Consider the following 15,713-nt stretch of genomic DNA (forward strand, 5'->3'; position numbering starts at 1 on the left):
CTACCATTTCCATATGCTTTCCCTTCTCTCTCCCTTTCTCTCCCCCCATTCGTCTTTGTTTACTGTAGTCTTTTCCTCATGCTCTTCCTTCCTGTTCTGTTCTTAGTTGCTCTCTTTATATCAAAGCAGACATTTGGCATTTGTTTTTTAGGGCTTGGCTAGCTTCGCTTAGCATAATCTGCTCTAATGCCATCCATTTCCCTGCAAATTCTATGATTTTGTAATTTCTTAGTGCTGCATAATACTCCATTGTGTATAGATGCCACATTTTTTTTATCCATTCATCTATTGAGGGGCATATAGGTTGGTTCCACAGTCTAGCTATTGTGAATTGTGCCGCTATAATCATTGATGCAGCCGTATCCCTATAGTGCGCTCTTTTAAGGTCCTCAGGGAATAGTCTGAGAAGTGCGATAGCTGGGTCAAATGGTGGATCCATTCCCAGCTTTCCCAGGAATCTCCATACTGCTTTCCAAATTGGCCTCACCATTTTGCAGCCCCACCAGCAGTGTACAAGTGTACCCTTTTCCCCACATCCCCGCCAACACTTATTGTTGTTTGACTTCATAATGGCTGCCAATCTTACTGGAGTGAGATGGTATCTTAGGGTGGTTTTGATTTGCATTTCTCTGATTGCTAGAGATGGTGAGTCCATTTAATATTTTTCAGATTTCAGTTTACTATGGGTAACTAAAACCACAGAAAGTAAAACTGGATAAGGGGAGGACTATTGTTTACTATTATATAATTATATTATTAAAACATGCACTGTATATGCCATACAGTATTCAACATGCATGATATTTAATGTATAATCTTAAACTATTACTATCTATATTTAACAAATGAGGAAACTGAGTCACAAAGAGAATAACTATTTTGCTTGGGGTTTTCCAACTAATATGCTGAGAACTTGGATCGGAACCTAGGAAGTCTGTTTTCTGTTTCATTCCACTGCCTCTTGTATGCATTAAGGGCTAGGGCTGCTGAATGGAAAGCTCAAACTGTCATTCACATGGTAGTCTAAATGCGTGGAGCCCCCCACAACTGTACAGATCACCAACAGGCCAGAAATAAGGAAACGATTCCTCCCGGCAGAGGTCTCTGGGGTCCCTGACTAGTCTCACATAATTTTGGGGGCTCTAATGTTCATTTAGAAGAGCATTCCCAAATTGGTGTTCCCTGAAACCAGTTTTCAAAAGGTGGAGGCCTCACCAAAAAAGGCCCAAATGAGTCAAATATTATTTGGGAAGAGGCGAGCTAAATGAATTTGAGTAGTTCTTTCACTAGAAGACCTCTCAGATCTCCTAATGTGTTGATGTTCACATGGATTGCGTAAGGAGCATGTGGTTGTCATATTTCCAAATCATTTTTGACCATTTATATTTCCCTGAAGTAGTGCTTTAGGGAATATTTTCTACTGTGGGAAATACCTGACTTGTAACTGGCCTGGCTGTGAGAATGCAGCCCTTGTTTCAGGAGGTGCCTGGTCTCCTATTGCAAAAGTCTCCTGTGGACAGGAATGAAGTACAAATGTGTTCACAGGGAACCAAGCCTAGAATCCGGTTCCTCCTAGTGCTGCTGTTTGCTGGCACCTCCAATGAGCTGATTCCCCTCCAACCCCCCAGGGGGTGGGGTGTCTTTCACTTCAAGATTGATGTGCAGGGCTGGGGGTGTAGCTCAGTGGTACAGCACTTGCCTAGTGATCGATGATATACACTTCTTCCTCAATTTACATCCTGTTTTCGAGACTAGTTTTCCCTTTCACTAAAACCTGGAATCTCCTTGAATCTTGAACTCACTCCCCAGTTGGATGCCAAGTAGTATTAACTGCCTATTTTATAACTTGACCTGACTTCTGGGAGCTTTCAGAGTCTTAAAATATTCAACGAACCTCACTCCAAACAAGGTTGATTCCTTCAGTCCTCAAAATATGTACCTTGATTAACAGGAAACCAGTCACTGCTCTTTGGGATACCAGAAGTCACAGAGTAGACTGGACTGCTTAACTCCAGACATTTGGGCCCACCCTCCAATAAATGCAGCCATTCCAGACTCCTCGAAGGAACCCTAGACTGGGAAGTCTCAGTGATACAGGGAATCCAAATGGTCCTGGCTCTGCCATCAGAAAGGCTCCCATTCTTGAGGTATCTGAAACCAAAATGTCCAATCTGTCCTTCCCATTAGAAATGATGCTTCATTTGGCTGCAATACTCTTCTAGATTCTGGATCCAAACCACAGTGATCTCGGGTGTGTGAGAAGGAAGGAAGGAGGTGGCCTTCACCTCGCTATTAATCCCTTGGCTTCCCATCTGGGGAAACCCTTTGTAGGTGACTTGAAGTAATACAGTTCCTGGTCTCTTGGGGAGTGCTGATGAGTTAGTTGACTGCAGTTTTTATTTCTATGATGACATTATCTGGGCTCAAATCAACAAGGATCTCGGACTATTAGGTTTGAGACTTTTGATGACTGGGAGAAGAGAGAGGAAAATACTATAGTTTTTGGCTGGTCAAAGGGGAGAAAAATCTGGTGCTTTTAAAAAGGAAAAGTAATCATTAAAATAATTTAAAATTATTAATCCACTAAGAATCAGAGCAGAGTCCAATGCTTGTCATTGAGTTAATAATAGTTGGCGATTCCTTTCAGACATAGCTTTTGTGAGGTCATTTTTTGAGGCTAGTGGTGAAAAGCTTCATAGCCACAGAGCAACATTTGGCAATAAATTAGTTCAGCTTGTTTCCACATGGCCCCAAAATCTTTATTTGTTCCATCGTGAAAAACAAACTTTCATTTGCTTGAAGCAGGGAAAAATAAATGATTTTTCTTCTCACATTTTGACAATTTAATTTTTTAGCATGCTCATATGTTAATCTTTAAGAAACACCAGTAACTACTCTTTTCCCTGTTTGGTTTTAGACCCTGTAAAGGGGGAAAATGCATGTTTTGCTTTTAACAGAAAGAGCTTAATTTTCTCAAGGCAACAGCAATAAAGGTCCAAAGGAAATATACTGACTTAACACATTACTGAATACAGTTGGGGAAAAGTCCTTCCCTGGACTTCTGTAAGTATAAAGTGATCTTATGATATTGCTTGTCAGAGGAAAATGTGTGGAATATGTGACTAAATCCTGTTTTATTGTATGCCACTGATTAAAAGGCAAGAACTGATCACTTTTAACTGTTGTATGAAACAAATGTGATACAAGTGATGTAGCCATATTCCAAAAACATTCAGTTAGAAAGGGATAAAATTCCCAGAGTTCTGGGAAATGTTACCTGGACTACTAAAGGTAGAAAAATATTCCAATTCCTCTGATTAACTCGCAGAGCACAGTGGTGGTTGCTACTGGTGGTAAAAGTAATAACAGGAACCGCTAACATTTTGAGTTCTTATTATGGAATAGGCCATAATTTAATCCTGTGAGGTAGGTAATATTAACCTTCATTTTAAAGATGAGGAAATTGAGGCTTATAAGAGCTTATTTTATTAACTCTGAAAATAATAACTCTGAAAATAACTTATTTATTAACTCTGAAAAAGTCAAACAGTTCTCTGATGCTAGAGACTCACCCCAAACCATTATGCTACAGTTTTATCAGGTGGCCACTGTTAGAATACTGGCCCATCATGCACCAGTTAGATGGCTCTTTAACCTAAGTTTCAAATTTTGCTTCTGGAAATGGGGTGTTCCTACATTTAAATGAGATAATCCATGAACAGCACAACACAGTACCTGGCAAGAATAAAAGTTCAAAAGTTGTTAGCTGTTATTAACATATAAAAATTATCAAAGAATTAATTTGAAGTTTTACTTTGTTTTATTGGTGTGTGTGTGTGTGTGTGTTTCCCCATTTCTTATTGTTTTAGTATTACCTCTTGGGAATCTCTTGGATATGAAGGTGATCATAGTAATTATAACAATTAGAGTGAGAGAGTTTTACAGTTCTCAAAGTGCTTTTATGTGAATAATCCAATTTGATTTTCAAAACATTTTTATGTATTTGTCAGCAAACTGAGGCTTAGAGAAGTAATACTTATCTATATATGGTTGGTCATATAGTAAAAAGCAGAAGTTGAATCCAGATTCAAATCCATTAGAGTGAATTTAATTAGATCCTTTAATTTGTTAATTTATTGTATTTAGTAATGTTTAGTTAATCTTGGATTTTTTTTAAAGTACATAAGCAAACCATCTGTACATACTGATATTTCCATCTTTTCCTTTTCCATAGTTATGAGTTTTTCTTATTTTCCTCCTAATCCTTATAGGCAGCAGTTATAGTACAGTTAGTAAACAGACACTTACTTTGCCACTGCTGTACCTTTGTGGACGCTCCCTGCATTAGTCCCTCTATGTGCCCCCTTCATTTCCTTGGATATGGCCTATGCCTGTCCTATTCAGTAGTCAGGACTGATTTAAATGTTGATATAAAAAATTCTCTCTGATCTTCAGAGAGATTACTTCTCTTTATTCTAACCTAGTGGTTCTCAATTTGGCATAATTGTGTCCTTTAGGGGCACTTAATAATGTCCAGAGACACTTTTGATTGTGGTAAGTGGGGTAGAGGGTGCTAGAGACATCTAGTAGGTAAAGGACTGCAGGGTGATAAACACCCAGCAATGCAGTGAATATCTCCCTACAGCAAAGAATTAGGGAGCCTGAGATGTCAGTAGTGCTGAGATCTAAACTAATGGCTCATGACATTATGATATACATTGTTTTCTACTTCTAAAAAACGTGTGTGTGTGTGTGTGTGTGTGTGTGTGTGTGTTTATTTTGGTAACCAGTATTGAACTCTGGGGTGCTTAACCACTGAGCCACATCCCCATCCCTTATTTTTTATTTTGAGACAGGGTCTCACTACATTGCTTAGGACCTCACTAAGTTGCTGAGGCTGCTTTAAACTTGTGATCCTCCTGCCTCAGCCTCCTGAGCTGCTGTGCCACACTACCTAGCTTTTATGTATTTATTTTATTATGAATTGTAAATTATTTAAGGGCAGGGATTCAGCCCTAATTATCATTTTACTAACAATATTCAAGACAATTAGCAAATTTTCCACTATATCCATGTATATTATCTCATTAAGTCATATTAATTTAATTGGTAACTAACCACCCACTACAAAAGATAACAGGTGTTAGATAAAAGTATTCAATGTTTCCTTAAGACATTTGATAAATGACAAAATCAACATAGGATCTGCTTTTTTAATTTATGAAACTTGGGCATTGGTCATTCTTATTTCTGATTGCCTATGACTTCCGCAAATGATTTCATAAACCACAACACATAAAAAAGAGTATAGAAAAAATAATATGCTGCAAAAGATACAGTTCACATATGAATACATTTTAAAAAACATTTTAACCATGAAAAAATGTGACAATGTTGACTAAAAACTCTACTAGCAGAATCAAACCAAGGAGGAAAAGAAAAAGTGAAAACACTTTCAAGACATCAGGCTCAAGGGAAACATGATCTGGGAGAACAAATGCTCAACATACCAACACTGGTGTCACATTTAGAGCTCACATTTTTCGAAAAATATGATCTCCCTGGAAGAGGGCAGGCATTGTTTTATTTCAAGTGCCTAAAGTATCTGTATTCATTATCATATGTCAGCAGCAATTCAAGCAGGATTTTGTCAAGGAATAAAATATGAAACTCTATAATTCTTCCCACCAATGATATTTCCAACAAAAGCAAGAAGACACAATGAATAAATGATAGCTTCGCAATGTAACAGAAATCTCTTTTATAGCCAGGAAGACTACTTTTATTTTCTTTTCATCATTCACTTTATTTATTTTTTCATTGACTTTAGGCTTAGTTTTACCAGACCACTCCTTCCTCCATTACTCTCTTTGTTTTCTATTAACAACTATATTTCCAAAATTTGGAAGAACAATCCTCTGTGTTACCTTTGCAAGGAGTTAAATACCATAGGTAATTACTTGGTAATTAATTATCTTATTTTGTGTGGTTTTCACTTTTATACCATACAAATGCAACAATATAGAAAGCATATCCTTTGAAGTGGAATAGTCTATTAGGCAACACAGAAATTTTCATTGAATTTTATGTTCATAAAATTTTACAACATTAATAATAACAACATTACAAAATGATAGCTATGGCCAGTAGCATGAGCCACGGTCACAATGAAAATATGAGTATTTCATGTGAGAAGGGATGGCAGTTCCAAGGCAGAATTACAGTCACATCTAAATGAGATCTGCAGCCATTTCATAATTTTCTCCTAGTTTTAAAGCACACATTTTTTATGAATACTATTATTTATTTCCTGGTCAAGCAATGTTATAATTACATGAATTAAACAATTACTCACCCAGTAAATCTGAGGCTCTCAAATTTTCTTTCAGAAACATAACAGAAATAATGGCACTACCTATAAAGAAAATGGCCATTAGTGCTAGTTCTAATATAAAAACATATACTATGCAACTCCATTTGAAAGAAGTTAAGCATATTATGCCTCATGCCTGACTAGCTCTGTCCTGAGCAGAGACACCCACCAGACTTCCTTCTCCCTGTTGAAGATACCTAAAGATGGGCCTGGTTTACAGGAGATCTAGGACAGTGTGGCTGGGACAATGCCTGGTATAAAAGGAGAGCTTGATAAAGTTTCTGAATGACTACATAAATGAATGGAAAGAAAGAAGGAAAGGGTGGGAAATATGTAATCATAATTCCCAGAACCCTTGGTGTAGTTTCGTGCTCTATGGCTTTGACACATGCAGCTCTGTCCCCATTCTGTGATCAAATCTATATTCAAGCATCATTTCTGGAATCTCTCAGCAAAGTGGACCCCTCTACCATTGTGCTGAGATGACCCCTACATCGAGTTTTTCATGATAACTAAGAGTTAGTTTCTAGTTTTTGCCTAAAAGTCTGTCAGTTCCTTTTGGTCTGAGATGTCTTATTCATTTAAGATCCTCAGTATGTAGCTGGTATCTAGCATATAGTAAGTTCAATAAGTGATCACTGCATGAAATGAAATAAGTGAGATCCCAGCCCTGAAACTGCTGACTCTTGTCATGTTTTGGACTTTTCTTGCCACAACCAATGCTGCTGAACTTGCATCCCCATACCTGAGGCATGGCCTGCTGCTGTGACCTCAGGGAACAGGACCAAACTGAACCTCTCTGTGTTGTTCCTCATCTGGGGCTATTCCTTTATGAGTAAAAGCATTAGAGAACTCAGAATTGCAATAATAAAAAAATGCACAACATAATTTGTCTTTTAAATTTTTGCCAAAAATTACTAGCTAGGATTTTTTTTAAAAGTATATTAGAATGAAAAAGAAAAAAAAATCAATCACTTTATTCTTATGTTCAACTGAGTCAATACGCTCGGGATTCTGTATTTTATTCATCTTTTGTGTTTTTACTAGTTATAAAAATATGCTTGATGAATACACTATGGAATGTCATTAAATACAGTATTTTAAAATTATTACATTATTTAAAATAATACATTATTTCAAAATAATCCATTCTTACTTACATAAGGGATAATCATTGGTTTATAAATTGTTTTACTCTTTAGGCTTTCTATCTCTTCCTACTTTGTTTGGGGCTATTTTATAACTCTTCAGGAGGCCTAAAAGGGTTGATCAGACTGTGAAAGGACATTTACATGCAAAAGATATCTTAGCTATCCTCTGGGATTTTAGTTGTTTGTTTTTTAAGTAAAAATAGAGAAAAAATCATAAAATAATATCATCATCTAGAGAAAATTATGGTTAATAATGTTGATGTTTTTATTTTTATCTAGTTGAGATTAAACTATAATACAGAATTTTCTGTTTTCTCAGTCATCATATTAGAAATAATTTGCCGTGTCATTAAGAATTTTTCATAGACATAACTTTAATGTCTGAATAATAATCCATTCAATGGATGCTATAGCTAAATTTGAGTATGACTATGTCTGGTATTCTGGCAATTTATTTAAAACAAAATAACAGGGGCTGGGGATGTGGCTCAAGCAGTAGCGCGCTCGCCTGGCATGCGTGCGGCCCCGGTTCGATCCTCAGCACCACATACAAACAAAGATGCTGTGTCCACTGAAAAAAACTAAAAAATAAATATTAAAAAAATTCTCTCTCTCTCTTTAAAAAAATAAAACAAAATAACAAATTTACACCAAGAAATCTTCATTTAAGATAAGCTGGCACCAAAAAAAAAAAAAAAACCCAAATAATCCAACCACATAAATAGCCAAAAGAACTAAATAGGCACCTCATAGAAGAAATACAATGGGTCGACAAATATACGAAAAAATGTTCAACATCTCGAGCAATTGCAGAAATGCACTAAAAAGAAAAAAAATTTAAAAAGATAAGCTGGGATACTCATATGCTTTTTTCCATTTTTCTCCCTTAACCTAGTCTTTCTCATTTAAGTTGATCCTTGTCCTGATAAACTTTTCCAGGCAGGTTATTTATAGAAATGGAAGTTTGACTCAAAGTAAACTGAGCATGGGAAATGTTCATCAAGTGTGTGTCTAAAGCATTAAAGCAAGAATTTCGTAGATTAACTAATGTATGGATATGTAGCTAATTAAATGAAAAATTGAGTTTGGGACAGGTACAAAAAGCATATGAAAAGCTTCTATTTTAGGTTTGGACCAAAATGATTCAGGAATAACTGGGTCCAAAGAGGTAGTCTGTGTATTCACTCTCTGATCCACTCACCTAACAAACATTTATATTACAGCAGAACTGGAGCCCAGCATCCATACCTGCTTCTTCCCAGTCCAGAGCTCATGCTTTTTTTTTTTTTTTAAATTTATTGGTATATAATAATTATACAGAATAGTGGGTTTCACTGTGGCATATTTGCACATGCTACTTTGATCTATTTCATTCCCCAGGACCTCCACTCCTCCCCCGCCCGCCCCTTTCCTTTATCCTAATGGCTCCCTCTATTTTCATGAGATTCTTTTCTCTCCAACTTCCCCATATGAGAGAAAACATATGACCCTTGACTTTCAGAGTCTGACTCACTTTGCTTAACATAATGCAGAGCTCTTTCTAGTATACTGCATGCCATTTCTTCCCTTGAAGTCAGAAAAGACAGCTTTTCTTTTCCTTTTGTTGCTAAGCCACAGTTTCATAAACAATTTTAGTTTCAGAAGGAAGAGGGAAAAATGTAACATAGAAATAAATTCATTGCTTAAAGCACAAAGGACATGAATATAACAAAAAACTTGAAATATACTACATTCATTACACTGTATCAATTGCAATAAAATAATTATGTTTCATGAAATATAAATAGACTCTTCTTTTTTTTCCAAATTTAAAAGTCTAATGTACTTATACACTGACTTAATGACATTTTTCTCTTTTTTTAAAGAGAACATGAGCTTTTAGATAAGAGAATAATATTTTATTTATCTAGTAAAGTAACAAAAAGAAACATTCTACAAGGACACATTTACTTATAACTCATTTATATGCAAACCATGGTAAAATAGGAGCTGTGCTGAGCAAAAAAAGTATCTGGGCAACAGCTAATAACATAGCTTCTAAGTAGAGGAGTAAATTTTTTAAATGAGAAAAAATTAAACTGAAGTACTCCCATACATCTTGGCAATCAGATATCTGTCCAATTCAACTTTCTTGATTAGTTGCTATAATAACTACTGCCTAATGAACAACTAGGAAGGTATATTAAAAAATGGAGCACTTCAATATTTCAATATTCGAAAATAGAGCATTCCACAACCAATAGTTTAAAAAGCACTAAAATGGAACACATCTGCAAAATAACAGATGTGCAATAGGTGTGATTAGACTACAGTTATTATTGAGGTTTACTTCAGCATTCAGTTCTGTGTACCTTTTTGATTTTCAATTCAAGGTTTTTTTGGGCAGAGGCTCATGAATGTTTTTCCATGTAGCCTTCAGAAATGTTATGGTTTTAAGTGCTGGCGAGGATGTGGAGAAAAGGGTACACTTGTACATTGCTGGTGGGACTGCAAATTGGTGCGGCCAATTTGGAAAGCAGTTTGGAGATTCCTGGGAAAGCTGGGAATGGAACCACCATTTGACCCTGCTATTGCCCTTCTCGGACTATTCCCTGAAGACCTTAAAAGAGCATGCTACAGGGATACTGCCACATCGATGTTCATAGCAGCACAATTCACAATAGCTAGACTGTGGAACCAACCCAGATGCCCTTCAATAGATGAATGGATTAAAAAAATGTGGCATCTATACACAATGGAGTACTATGCAGCAATAAAAAATGACAAAATCATAGAATTTGCAGGGAAATGGATGGCACTAGAGCAGATTATGCTTAGTGAAGCTAGCCAATCCCTAAAAAACAAATACCAAATGTCTTCTTTGATATAATGAGAGCAACTATGAACAGAGCAGGGAGGAAGAGTAGGAAGAAAAGAGTAACATTAAACAGAGACATGAGATGGGAGGGAAAGGGAGAGAAAAGGGAAATTGCATGGAAATGAAGGGAGACCCTCATTGCTATACAAAATTACATATAAGAGGTTGTGAGGGGAATGGGAAAAGAAACAAGGAGAGAAATGAATTACAGTAGATGGGGTAGAGAGGGAAGATGGGAGGGGAGGGGAGGGGGGATAGTAGGGGATAGGAAAGGTAGCAGAATACAACAATTACTAATAGGGCATTATGTAAAATTGTGGATGTGAAACCGACGTGATTCTGCAATCTGCATTTGGGGTAAAATTGGGGGTTCATAATCCACTTCAATCTAATGTATGAAATATGATATGTCAAGAGCTTTGTAATGTTGTGAACAACCAATAAAAAAAATCTATTTTAAATCAGAAAAAAAAGAAATGTTATGGTTTTGATAATGGGTGTGTGAGACAATGCAAGAAAGTTCAGAGGTGAAATGATTGGGTTATGAGAGCCTTATCAGTGCATTGATCCCCTGATAGGGATTAACTGTTGATGGCAGGCAGGTAGGGTGTGGCTGGAGAAGGTGGGTCATTAGGGGTGTTCTTTTGGGGTACATATTTTTTGAGCTGAACTTAGTTTCTCTCTGTTTCCTGTGCCATGTCCTGAGTTGCTTTCTTCTACCACACTCATCCACCATGATGTTCTGCTACACACTGGACCTAGAGCAATGGATACAGCCATCTGTGGACTGAGACCTCTGAAACTGTGAGCCTGAAAATAAACTTTTCATCCTCTAAAAGTGTTTGTGTCAGGTCTTTTGGTCACAGCAGTGAAAAAGCTGAGACAAGAAGACATGAAATGCTCATTGGCCTTGGTGCTTAATCACAAAGCATCAAGATGGGTGTAATGAAAACCAGGAGGTGGGGCGGGGGCTGTAGCTCAGTGGTAGAGCGCTTGCCTAGCAGGTATAAGGCACTGGGTTCAATCCTCAGCACCACATAAAAATAAATAAATAAATAAAATAGAGATATTGTGTCCATCTACAACTAAAAATATTTAAATAATAAAAAAGAAAACTAGGAGAAAAATGCATATTCAATAATGTTGGAAGGTTAATAATATGTCCCTCCAGGTATATAGGCTATTTTCCCAGGCAAAACTTATTGCCCACAGTCAATAAACTGTGATTCTTGGCAAGTGAGAAATGTTTACAAAACTTGACACCCTTTCCCCCCAAGCTTCTAAAAAATTGATGGTGAACTCTGCTGTTGCAGTTGCCCTAAGAATCATCCTATCTTGAGGCCTATGTAAAAATTTTGTGAAAGGGGCTTAATCTGACCTGTCTTCCACTCCCTCTTATTTTATTTTCCTAAAGGAAATGCTCAGTTAGAAAAGATGAGTCTGATTCATGAAAATGCTGTGAAGTGGAATGAGGACAGGAATTAACCAAAAAGACTTCCTTTCTTCCATTACTATCACTGTGGGTGAACAGCAGGGGGTCCCACTGAAGGGTGCTGGAGCCAAGACACTGATGAGGAGGCAAGGCACTGATCTGGGAAGGCTGCACACCTGGCTCTAGTTTCGACTCTCAAGAATAAGCTATGAAACAGCTCTCGGATTAACTTCTTATCTTCTGGGTTTTATTTCTTAAACAGGTGAGATAAAGCACATTTGTTTTGTGGCTTCCAATTACCCATGCTGTTTGAATATGTTATAAATATCCAGTTATTTAAGAGAACATAGATCAAGCTGTGCCCTTCGTGTTTTTCAAGCAGCTTGGAGTATCTTATTGATAAGAGGCAGGTCTTCTGTTTTCCAAGATAGCCAGGTTCTGTGTATGCAGGTGTGATTTGAAGCACCAAGTTATGAGGTACTGCCCTGTCCTTACTAAGTGATGAATCAGGTGTACCCACACCAGTAGGGGAAAACACCCCAATGGATAATGAATGGTTAAGAATACAAATAGTTCACAAATAGGAGTAGACAAAGAGGAAAAAGAGTCCAACTAAGTCCAATGTCACCAGTAATAACAGGCAAGATAAAGCCAGGTGCTATTTCACACACAATTGCAAGGCTGAGTGCTGACAAGGACTCAGTACTCCTCCAACTGTTAGTGTCATTGTAAATTGATACAACCCTTCTAAAGAGTGATTGCACAATGCCTCTCAAGAGCATCAAACTATTCAAATTGTTTGACCTAGTAATTATGCATCTGGGAATCTGTCCTAAGGAACTATTCCAAAAAACACAAAAGAGGTTCAAGCCTATCACTGCCAAATTATTCTTCCTAGTGGAAAACTGAGCAATCTAAATGCTCAGCAATAATGGATAGAATATTAAATAGTTAATAAACATTATGATGCAAAATTACATAGTGACATAAAAATGCTTACACTGTAATATTAAGAAAGAGGAAATTATGTCTATGCAATGATATATAAAAATGTATACATAATAATGGTGGCTACATATTCTACCGAGAGTTTGGCATGGAATAATTAACTCCTTCTATCCTCCCTAGGAGAGAGGTATTGTTATATTCATTTTATAAATGAGAAAGCTGAGGCTCAGAAAGGTCACATAGTAACTCCAGGGCCAGGCACAGAGGCCATAATGCATTTTTTTTAAAGGTGAAAGGTTATATACAATTATATTAGACACCAGAAATACATTTCAGTGACTGATTCAGTGATACATTTTAGTGTGGTGACTGTACTTAATATGTATTGTATATTTCAAATTGCTAAAATAGATTTTAAACCTTCTTGACACAGATATGCTAATTGCTTTGATTTGATCTTTCTATAATATATATAATATACATTAAAACACCTATTTGTATCCTATCCTATTATATATATAATTATTGTTGGTCAATCCAAATTTTTTAAAAAATTAAATTCAAAAACTAAAATTAAAAATTAAAAAATATCATACGAAAATGCAAACAGTGGTTTTGTACAACATTGGGAGGGGGGAGTATGGATAAAAGACAGCACAAACACTATCCATAGGAAAAGGACATAATATATTATCTTCTAGTGTTTTCTCTGGTGCAAAACAGGACTTCTATTGGGCAGTCTATTAATGTATTCACTTTGCCTTGAGGTTCTAAAGCTTTATGTTTAGGAAGAATCTCAGCAACAATTAAAATGGACTGACTTCTCTTGGTGAGCCATCTGTTCTCTTTTTGGCTATCAAGTATCACTCTGATTAGCAATCAAAATGGAGAGTCAATCTGGTCAAGGCTGACATAAAGTAACCTATACGTGGATATTCTGATTCAGATTTCTAAGAGAAAATAAAGGTCAAGCAAGTTTGGTGGCTTCAGGCAAACCAAGTTTCTATGTAGAGGGGCCAGGCCCAGGAGTAGAGATGTGCCCTGGCGCTGGGCTACTGAAGAATCAAACTCTACCTAAGAAACTAAACAGATACTTCACAGAAGAAGAAATACAATTGATCAACAAATATATGGGAAAATATTCAACATTTCTAGCAATTACAGAAATACAAATTAAAACTACACTGAGATTTCATCTCACTCTAATCAAAATGGCAATTATCAAGAATAAAAGCAACAACCCATGTTGGTGAGGATGTGGAGGAAAAGGAACACTCATACACTGCTAGTGGGACTGCAAATTGGTGAAACCATTATGGAAAGCAGTATGGAGATTCCTCAGAAAACTTGGAATGGAACCACCATTGACCCAGCTATTCCACTCCTCAGTTTATACTCAAAGGACTTAAAATCAACATACTACAATGACACAGCCACATCAATGTTTATAGCAGTTCAACTCACAATAACTAAACTATGGAAACAACCGAGGTACCCTTCAACAGATGAATAGATAAAGAGAATATTATGCTGTCTTAAAGAAGAATGAAATGATGGCATTTGCCCATAAATGGATGGAGTTGAAGAATATCATGCTAAGCAAAATAAGCCAATCCCAAAGAACCAAATGCCAAATGTTTTCTCTGATATTCGGATGCTAATTCACAATAAAGTGGTGAGGTCTAGAGAAGAACAGAGGTACTTTGGGTTAGACATAGGGGAGTGAAGGGAGGGGAGGGGGTATGGGACTAGGGAGAATAGTAGAACGTACATATATGATTACATGATCGGTGTAATTCTACGTCATGTACAACCAGAAGAATGAGAAGTTATACTCCATGTATGTATGATGTGTCAAAATGCATTCTGCCATGTATAACTAATTAGAACAACAACAAATAGAATCACCCTTGAATTTGCCCTTCATTTACCTCCTCTCTGACATCACTCAGTTTCTGAGGTTCCAAGACCAGCTGTTATTCTGGAAGTTATTTAGCTTAATAGGGTCAAGAATAGATGCTTTAAATTCACAGTAGATCACAAGAGAGAGAAAACACAAAAACTCTCTAGATTAATCTGGTGCATAGGAGTTCAGAAAGGTTGTACAAACTTGTTTTGGGGTTTCCACTGTCATTACTACTAATGGGGATTAGGAAATGAGAACTTAAGCATCAAATTTCACTTAGCAGAAAAACCCAAAGGCAAATTTTAACATGTTAGTTTAGATCTTTGTGTCTGTAAAATAATAGATAATGGGCATTTGCTTTTTCAATTTTTAACATTATGACATGCATTTTTACTTAAATTCTTTCCCTCCCATGATTTTAAAAAATTTAATAGCACAGAAGAGAGTTATAAGAAGTATTTAAATGTCTGTGGCATGGTTATTTTAAAGTGATTTTGATTACTTTTATTAATTTCTCTTAGCTTTTTGCTCCTTATTACCTTTTTTTTTTTTTTTTTTTTTTTTTTTTGGTGGTATTGGGGATCAAACTCAGGGCTTTGTGCTTACAAGGCAAGCGCTCTGCCATGCAGATACATTCCCAGCACCTCTGTTACCACTTTTTAAAGACAAATCTAACCCAAAGTTAAAATATCCACTGATTACATTTTACTCAGATGTGATTATGAATATGATTCTTATCTGATTTCATGAGGAAGAAAAAACCCTTTCAAAATGTTACAAACCAGATGCCTGCAGGGGCCAGTTAGGTAATCTCTAAAGAGGAAAAACAATGAGGATTGGTGGGATGTGGTGAAGAGGGTCAGTGGAGCCTTGGTGAACTAAACAATGGTGGTAGTCATGATTCAGCCTAGCCAACTGCAAGTCCAGTGCCACCAGATCTGATTCTGTAAGACAAAAATCCAGGCTGTGTGACATGGACTCATTTTTAAGCATGGGAAATTATATTCTTTAAAAGTATTGTTGAGCTAAACAACACACAGCAGTGA

General features: G+C 36.6%; 1 protein-coding gene across 1 annotated transcript in view; it reads right to left on the reverse strand.

Annotated features, from left to right (window-relative positions):
* NIPAL2 (NIPA like domain containing 2) overlaps positions 1-15,713 on the reverse strand; it is a 79,688-nt gene that overhangs the window by 32,869 nt on the left and 31,106 nt on the right. The window contains exon 4 of the mRNA XM_081266717.1: positions 6,356-6,415. Within this exon, the coding sequence (XP_081122843.1) occupies positions 6,356-6,415 (60 nt within the window). The remainder of the gene's footprint in view (positions 1-6,355; positions 6,416-15,713) is intronic.

The sequence above is a fragment of the Spermophilus citellus genome, assembly GCF_964194105.1.
Source record: "Spermophilus citellus genome assembly, chromosome: 14".
Lineage (NCBI taxonomy): Eukaryota > Metazoa > Chordata > Mammalia > Rodentia > Sciuridae > Spermophilus > Spermophilus citellus.